General features: G+C 39.1%; 1 protein-coding gene across 1 annotated transcript; it reads left to right on the top strand.

Annotated features, from left to right (window-relative positions):
- Nucleotides 1-601: 601 nt before the first annotated feature.
- LOC112272947 (mannan endo-1,6-alpha-mannosidase DFG5) lies at nucleotides 602-1657 on the top strand. Its single transcript, XM_024501154.3, has one exon. The coding sequence runs from the start codon at nucleotides 602-604 to the stop codon at nucleotides 1655-1657; it is 1056 nt and encodes a 351-aa protein (XP_024356922.1).
- The last annotated feature ends 6641 nt before the right edge of the window (nucleotides 1658-8298 follow it).

An 8298-nucleotide genomic window follows, 5' to 3' on the forward strand; every position in this document is an offset into this window, starting at 1 on the left:
CTATTTAATTCGCATGAGCTCATTCAATACTAGTCCAATCTTCCTTAGCTTATTTTACTTCTCTGCCACTGATTCAAACGATTCCCGTGTGCGCTTTTGAGATAGTCCTGCTGAAGGTCATCCTAAAATTGTGAACGAATTCATTGGACATCACATGCTTGGCGTACCAGCTTTTGGAGCGTTTTGAGGGTGAGGGTTTGGACCAACTTTACTCCTGCACGTGACCATTGATCAAGTGCACTCCCCTCCATTGAATCCTTGAGGTTCGCTATATCCTTTTCAGACAAACTCAAGTAACTGTTCGCAAACGGGTTACAAACTCCTGTCAATCTCTTTGTTTAATAGCTTGTGGTAGCTTGTCTTTTAATCAGTACATGCACAACATTGAACTCATTGGAAACAGCAATTGAGGGATTCTTAGTCTCTCCAATTTGGGGTCCATCGTTCTTGTTGGCTTGTAATTGTCTGTGTCATTGTTTTCACCTTCTGCGCCATTCTCTCCTCCACATTGATGGGCTCTGTTATCTCAATGTGGATGGTGGTCCTAATTTTGCTTTTGTTTCACCACACGCTTGTCGTCAGTGGCAATACGCTTCTAGCGATGCCGTTCAGCGAAGAAAGTAAAAACTCGGCAATTGAGGCATACAACAATGCCTTTTATAACAAGGACTCGAATCTGGTCGGCTACTATTGCGTGAATACTGCGAAGCGCGGAAAACCTGGGCGAGGCAACTTTTGGACGACGTGCGAGCAGATCGAAGCACTCGAAGATGCTGCAAAACGAAGCTCCCCTATGAAAACGGTGTACCAGGGGATGATCACCGAACTTGTGAATGGGCTCAACCAAATCGTGAGCGGCACCCCCCATTGGCATTCCTGGAACATGTTCAACGACGACATTATGTGGGGGGTCATCGCCCTGGTACGAGGCTATGAGCTGACAGGCAAAACCAACCAGGAGTTCCTTCATCAAGCGCAAGTGCAGTTCAACGAGGTCTGGAGAAGAGGGTTTGACGATTCGTTGGGCGGTGGTCTTTGGTGGAAGTACAATGATCCTGTCAAAACCAAAAATGCATGTGTGAACTTCCCGGCCATCATTGCCGCCATGTACCTCGCGCGAAACACTGTGAATACCGGATTCCGTTCACAGGCAGAGCAGCTATGGAAGTGGTCCCGTGAAAACCTGTACAACGAGACAACCGGGCGAGTGAGCGACCACAAGAAGTCAGATGGCAAACTCGACACCAAATCCTACACCTATAACCAAGGCACCTTCATCGGTGCGGCATATATGCTGTACCTGCACACTCGAAACAAGGGCTACCTTGCCGATTGCCGTCTTGCCGCTTCCTTTGCTATGAAGCACCTGACAACAAAGTCAAAAGGTGTAGACATCCTCGACAACAATGAGGGGAACGGCAACGATGGCCCTGGTTTCAAAGGCATCTTTGCCCGTTGGTGCAGCAAATATGCGAAGAAAGCAGACGATGAGACCATGAAGGAGTGGTTATGCGCAAATGCAGAGATGGCCTGGAAGAACCGAAACCGGGAGACGAAGCTTATGGGGACCAAATGGCAGGACCCCACCCCACACAACCGGGAGCTCACCTCGTGGGAGTGCTCCAGTGGCCTCTCCATCACCCAAAATGCCCCCTAACTCCATCCATCCATCCATCCATCCATGTGGGTGTGGATGTTGATGTGGATAGGGTTCCTAATTTTGTACTCAACTGGAGCTTCTTGCAATGTTCAGAGATTAAGTCGTGAAAGTTTAGTTTTGGGACTAGTTGTCCGACCCACAACACTTGTTTCTAAAATACAAATGAGAGAGGTGAGTGTGAAATGTTCTTTTTTGCATAGGGACATTAGCAAGTTTGAAAGGAATCCAATGCTATTAGCTTCACAATTTTCTAAGACCATTCAAATAAACTACAGGTTTGATGGGAATCCAATGCTATTAGTATCATAATTTTTGAAGATTATACAAATAAACTACAAGTTATCTAAGGTGACTTTGTAGATTTACATACTTTGGGCCACTAGATCATCCACTAACCACCAACATTAACATTATAATAGATATGTACAAGTTCATAGATGATACCAAATAAAAGAAAAATTGACATTTTTTTAAATGTAAATGGTGGGACTTTTTTTAATGAGAAGAGGCTCATGTTGACTTTGTGTTTGTTGTTGGTAAGTTTGAGTTTTACAATAAAGTCTTTTAATCTATTTTTTAGGTGGCAATAAGTAGTTAATGTCTCTTTTGGATGTGGTCAACTTAACTCCTTTAAAAATTTCCTCTATACTTTAGATATGTAATCTTTTATTACATGCTTTGGATTTGAGTTTATTCTTCTTTCTAGACTTACTTGTACATTCTTTCAAACCAGGTGTAAGTTGTCTATTTCCATCAGATAGATAAATTACACCATTTTATATGCTTAGAGAAATCTTTGTAGTTGAGGACTAAAGATATTTACTTAGTAGTAAGATTTTAAGAAAAAATGTGAAGTCAAATTTTATTTTTCAACCCAAATTATAAGATGGCTTTAATTAAAAGTTGCTTGTAATTTATAATGTGAAGTAAAAGATGCAATTCACAAGAAACAAAAAAGAAAAAGTACAAAAAAAATAAAAGAAATGCAATCAAACAATTGTATATTCGAAAAAATAGTCACTATCAATTCATTAGATTTTTTCAATAAAAATAAAATTAAAAAATATATTTTTTAGATAGACGATTTTATTTTATTTTTTGATTGCATAAGAAATATGTAAACTCAAGTTATTAGGAATAAGTTATAAATATTTAAAAAATTAAGTAGATACGCTTTACTTCAAGGATAATTTGCTTAAGAGATTAAAGATTTGAGCCTCACTAAGGCTCACAAGTAGTGTATGTGGGTGTCTTAGAGTGGTCATAAGGCCTTGGCCTTATACTCCCACCTACATCCAAGATGCTACAATTTGTATGGAACATGTATATCTTTCTTCCTACAATTACTATACTAGTTGCTAGTCCTCCTATTTTCTACTAGTAAAACCACTTTTTTTTAGTTATGGACTAAAATGCTTAAGAATTATAATTATAATTATAATTAAAATCTGCATTTTTTAAATCAAAATGTTTTGATAAATTTTGGTAACTTCATCAAATGTTTTCTCCTGCAAGAGAAAAAGTAATTCTCCTATTGTATCTCCCCCACATGTACTCTAACTTGCTAATATTATAAGTTATAGGTTACTCTACCTTTCACAGGTCATTAATTATGCTAGTCGTGCCCCGCAAGCACAGTGCTGAGTTCGGGAGAGCTTGTCCAGTCTTGACATGCGGCATGCGGAAGAGAGTCTGGTGTCTCTGATGTGGCACTCATGCGGATATTTCCCGAAGTGGGCGATGATCATTCCTTCGTAATCCTGTGTGAAGAGAAAGTGGCGCGCCAAAAGTGATTATGTTGTTTGCGGAAAGGAATTAGAGGGGAGTGCTTACCAGGTGCTGTAGGCATTCAGACTTGTGCGATTCTTTGAACTTGATCTCACATGAATGTAACATTAAGCTTAGCGACTTTGCAATGTGATTCGATCGAAAAACCTGTTGAGATCCAGCCCGCAAGTTCAGGAAATGGTCGGGCGAATTAATGGCTGCTGACTGATGGTGCAATCATCTCTTGTACAGTTTGGTTTATCGTTGCATGAATGAGAGGCCAAGCTCTAGTTCTGCTCGACACAGATTCTTCGAAGGTGAGAGGTCAGCCTGTAAAGTTGGAATCTGGCTGCAAGTCTTGCAAGGGTTTTACGTGTGCGTGACCTTTGAGATTTGACTTGTTTCTGCATCAGCTCTGCTTGAAAGACAATTGGTCACGCATGCTTTCCTGTACAATATTTCTAGAATTTGAAGTGATCAAAATGGTCTCCGTTTAATAATGCTGAATTGTGGGTGGTCAAGGCGCACAGTTTACAGTAAGTTGTTTCGTGTTATTGGCCTCATCATACGTGGAGGGTCCGCCTCACCTTTGTTTTGAAAGTAACAGAAGGAGATGCCAAATGTAGGCCAGAAAATCAGCAGTTCCTAGCGGACTCTTTTCTGATATTTGAGCGAGGGGTTGGGCGATCTGGATTGTACAATCACGCCTGAAGGTCGCTTTTGTTGATCCCTCTGAGTTTAGAAGTGCATACAAGCCGGAGTGAATTAGTAGAGATCATGCGCCCCCTGAAACATTACTTATCATCTAAAGCGCCAGCAAATCGCAGTACCTACTGAAAGGTGAAACCCTAGTAAACAGTTCACTGTCGAGTGTTCGCTCATGTCATATCACGGTGGTTCTCTAGCTGGCGGGAACACGAAAATGATGTCGCCTCCCAGCAGGGCGCGGACACTTTTCTCAACATGTGCAGGGGAATAGCGAAATCAGTCCAACGTGTGAGCGAACATTGTGATCTCATGAACATGCACCAATGTGCCTTGCTCGTCGAAAGGCTGTCCGAGACAGAGAAAACTCTGCTGCACAAAGTGATATGAAAGTGACGTTTTCAAAAGTTCTGTACGAAGTCCGCTGGCACACAGACATTCTTCAGAGCATTCTTGTGGAAGTCTTGGGAGTTTCCCGCAATAACAGTACGTTTGAGCCAACGTCGTGCTACGGTAAGCTGACAGTTGGGGACGAACTACTTCTGCTGACAGCGATGAAGGAAGACCAGAAGGGTCTCAAAGACTGCCTCAGATCTGTGCAGCTGGACGACCCGACAGAGCGACAACTTGCAGATCAATTGTTGAAGAAGATGGCGCCGTCGAAGATCAGGAGTTAAACTTGGGTACATCGTCCTTTACTTTGTTATCCCTCAATCCTCAAAATCCAAACAACTTTTATTGCGGCACTCTGCTTGGTAGAGGTTCATCTGGCACAGTGCGTGAACCAAATGTTCTGGGCGGCGTGTATGCAATCTAGATTTTCGAGGCCCTTCATACTCCGCGCATTTGAGGAAGAAATGACGGCTTTACAGTAACTGGGGCATCACCCTCACATGCTGCGCCTTCTCCGCTGTTCTAGAAACGAAACTAGTTCGGATTGCTTTCTCATCATGGAAAGAATGGACACGAAAACCGTCGTAGTTTCTCAAGCAGAGGACCATCACATCGCACGACCACGGACTGTTAGAAGAGGTTATATCGATGCTCCAAATTGCAGAAGGCATGAGGTAAATTGAAACAAATTCTAATCTAGAATTCTTCCAAGATCTCTTCTAAACAACATTTAGCATCCATCGAGGTAACCTCCAAAGGTACTAGTTCTAAATATTTTCATATCAATGAATATATTTCAAATCTTTCCGATAAAACTCTAACTTCTTCTCTTCTGGTTGCCTTAAAGTTCTCATGTACCTCCCCACCATGCCTAGTTACCTTCCAATTTTATCTAAAGGAATCGTAGTCTTTAAATTAAATATAACCCTGACAAGCTGTTATCTTAATCTTGATTCAATCTTAGCCAAGTCCCAATTATCTTAATCTTAGCTTAATTTTCACCAACGATACAAGTGTACTCACAGCTAGCTAGCTCATCGCGATCTCAAACCAGGGTTCCTGGTGACTGATGAAGATCGTTCCAGCCAGCTCGTGCCCCGAGCTCGTTCAGTGAAGATTGCTGATTTTGGGATGTCGAAAACCAGAAACGCCAGTGGGTCGGATGCTGATATCAGACTTTAAACGAACGAACACCGGCACCACAGGATAGCAGTAGTAGCTGGCGCCGGAGGTCATCCAAGCAGAAAAGAAAGAAGGTGATCCGAAGAAAGCTGAGTTCAATCCCTTGAATGCGAATTCGTACATCAACATCATCATGTGCTGCTAGATTCTGAGTGAAATTATTTTTCCCTTTTGGAATTATTTAGGTCAACAATTCAACCCAGATGAAGAAGAAGAAGAAGACGAAAGCAGTGAAGAAGGCGGATACTGTAGGAAGGACCAATCTTACCAGAGTCTGTCTTGAAGTCCTCTGCCAGTTGAAGAAAGTCCCTTGATACAAACAAACAAACAAACAAAGATGCTGGGCTGCACAATTATTCACACCCGACCCCTTTTATTTCCCCGAATATATTTGCCAAGAGCTTCGGTTCATCGAAGGCCTCTTCCTCCTCCTCCTCCTCCTGCGTGGTGAGTTGAGTTTCTCTCCTGCAGTATAAATGACAAATCTGAATTCAGAAACTCTGAGGATTTTTTTAGTTTTGACATCCAACTATGGCATTGCAAATAAAATTAGTCACTGAGGAGTTTGAATGAGGTCCATTATCGATGGAAGGAGGTGGCTTTTTAGGGCTGGCCAAGGTCATTCGTTCTCCACTACCAGACACAATTACCCAAGTTCAAAAAAGGTTTAATTTTAGAATAAACCATTTTTAATTAGCTTTATTTAATTTAAAGGTTTTTTTATATAAAGCAAAAGAAAAAAGAAAAAAAGAAAACAGTTGGGGAATAGACTGTGTGGCAGCCTATTAGGGATGGGAAATTGGAAACAAGTGTAAGATTTCCCCCCTCTCAAATGACATATAAGGTCCAATCAATATAAGAGTATGGTGTTTAAGAATGTTCTGATGTTTGTGGCCAAGGATGTCAGCCCTAAGTAAAGTTTGGGCATTGTGTGTTTTTCAGGTGATCAGCAACAGTTGAAGAAAGAATCTAAATCCAACATGGTGAAAAAGTAAAATAAATGAGAATAAGATGCAAAGAAATTGGACCAGAATATCTGACATCAACCAACACAGCACAGTAGTAAATCCACCATTCCAATCTCAAATTCAAAACTTCCTTATGAGAGGTATGTTTTTTCAGAAAATTTTATAATCATTTTGATTGGGTTTCCTTCCCCCACACCATGGAAACTTTCAAACCCTAAAAACTGTTCCTCTAACTGTGCAATCCAGATGAGGAGGCAGAGGATATGACAGCCATCAACAACATCCCTGAATCAAATGAACAAGTAAAACAAACACAACGCCAAAGTTTCCCATTACTTCCTCAATCTAACTCCAAATTGAAAACTTTCAAAGCTTGTCTCTGCTGATCTGTGCCTACCTAATGCTAGCTTAAGGGGCACAAGACTCAAATTCAATCTTAACCAATTAATCAGTTTTCCAGCAAAATTCACAATTGGAGAATAGAGTAAAGGACAAGAGACTGTAAATGAATGAATGAACAAGGGAGATAATGAATAAATGAAGGAATAAGAAGAAGAAGAAGAAGAAGAAGAAGAAGAGTCTAGTGATGTGCAGGGAAATAGCTTGTGTAGTGAGATGAGCAACGGCAATGCTGCTGGGAAAAAGACCTTGTGGAATGATAAGATATATGATCAAAGAAGACAAAACACCATGGGCCATACTTTACCGTGTGCTTGTGCTTGAGAAGGAAGCAGCATTCAAGTTGAAGCTGAATTTACAACATGGTGCACAATTGAAGAAGAGATGCTTTATTGTTTTGAAAAAACATTGGGAACATTTTTTGTGTTTATAGAATTTATGTTTACTCAGAGAACAAATTTTTGTAAGTTCTAGCACTTGGTGCCTTAAGTTTGGGAGCAATATAGTAAAGCAAATTACTAGCTTATAATAATATACAATACAACAATGAGTAACAATCCAAAGAATGTAGTTAAGAATCATGTAAACATATTTTCTTAATACCATAAAAATAGAAATTAGATCAATACAATTATAAAAGAATAATTGTAGAAAATAAATAAATGCACACATGCATAAAAAAAATAAATGATAAATAAATAACATGTATAACACTAGAATTGCAAGTACATGAATCTTATATTACCGGTTTGTTGTGTATCATTATAGATTTCACTTATGTTAAGTAATTTTTTCAAAAAAAATTGTGAAATTTTGTCAAGTTTTCATTTTTTTTTGAAGAATAATGCAGAGACAAAGTTTTTTTTTTTTTTTTTTTCCTTTAGTTTTTCTATGTAAATTAAGATGATATATATATATATATATATATATATATATAAAATTATACATGTACATATATGTATGTATGTATGTATGTATGTATGTATGTATCAAATATATATATGCATATATGTATGTATGTATAAAAATATTATTTTTTTATTTTAAATCATATAATAAATTTTGATATTTTTTTCTTTTTGCTATTTGTGAATTATTGCATCAAATGATTATGCTACGAAATATATTTTGATACTCAAGACTTCTTCGCTCATAAAAGAAACAAGAAAGTCTAACAAATTTTAATGATAAATCAACAAAAAAAAAATTAAAAATCAATAAAAG

The sequence above is a fragment of the Physcomitrium patens genome, chromosome 20, assembly GCF_059467195.1.
Source record: "Physcomitrium patens ecotype Gransden chromosome 20, ASM5946719v1, whole genome shotgun sequence".
NCBI classification, from domain to species: domain Eukaryota; kingdom Viridiplantae; phylum Streptophyta; class Bryopsida; order Funariales; family Funariaceae; genus Physcomitrium; species Physcomitrium patens.

Excerpts from the sequence above, each read along its gene's own strand:
- LOC112272947 (XM_024501154.3), top strand. The coding sequence starts at position 602 with ATGCCGTTCAGCGAAGAAAGTAAAAACTCGGCAATTGAGGCATACAAC.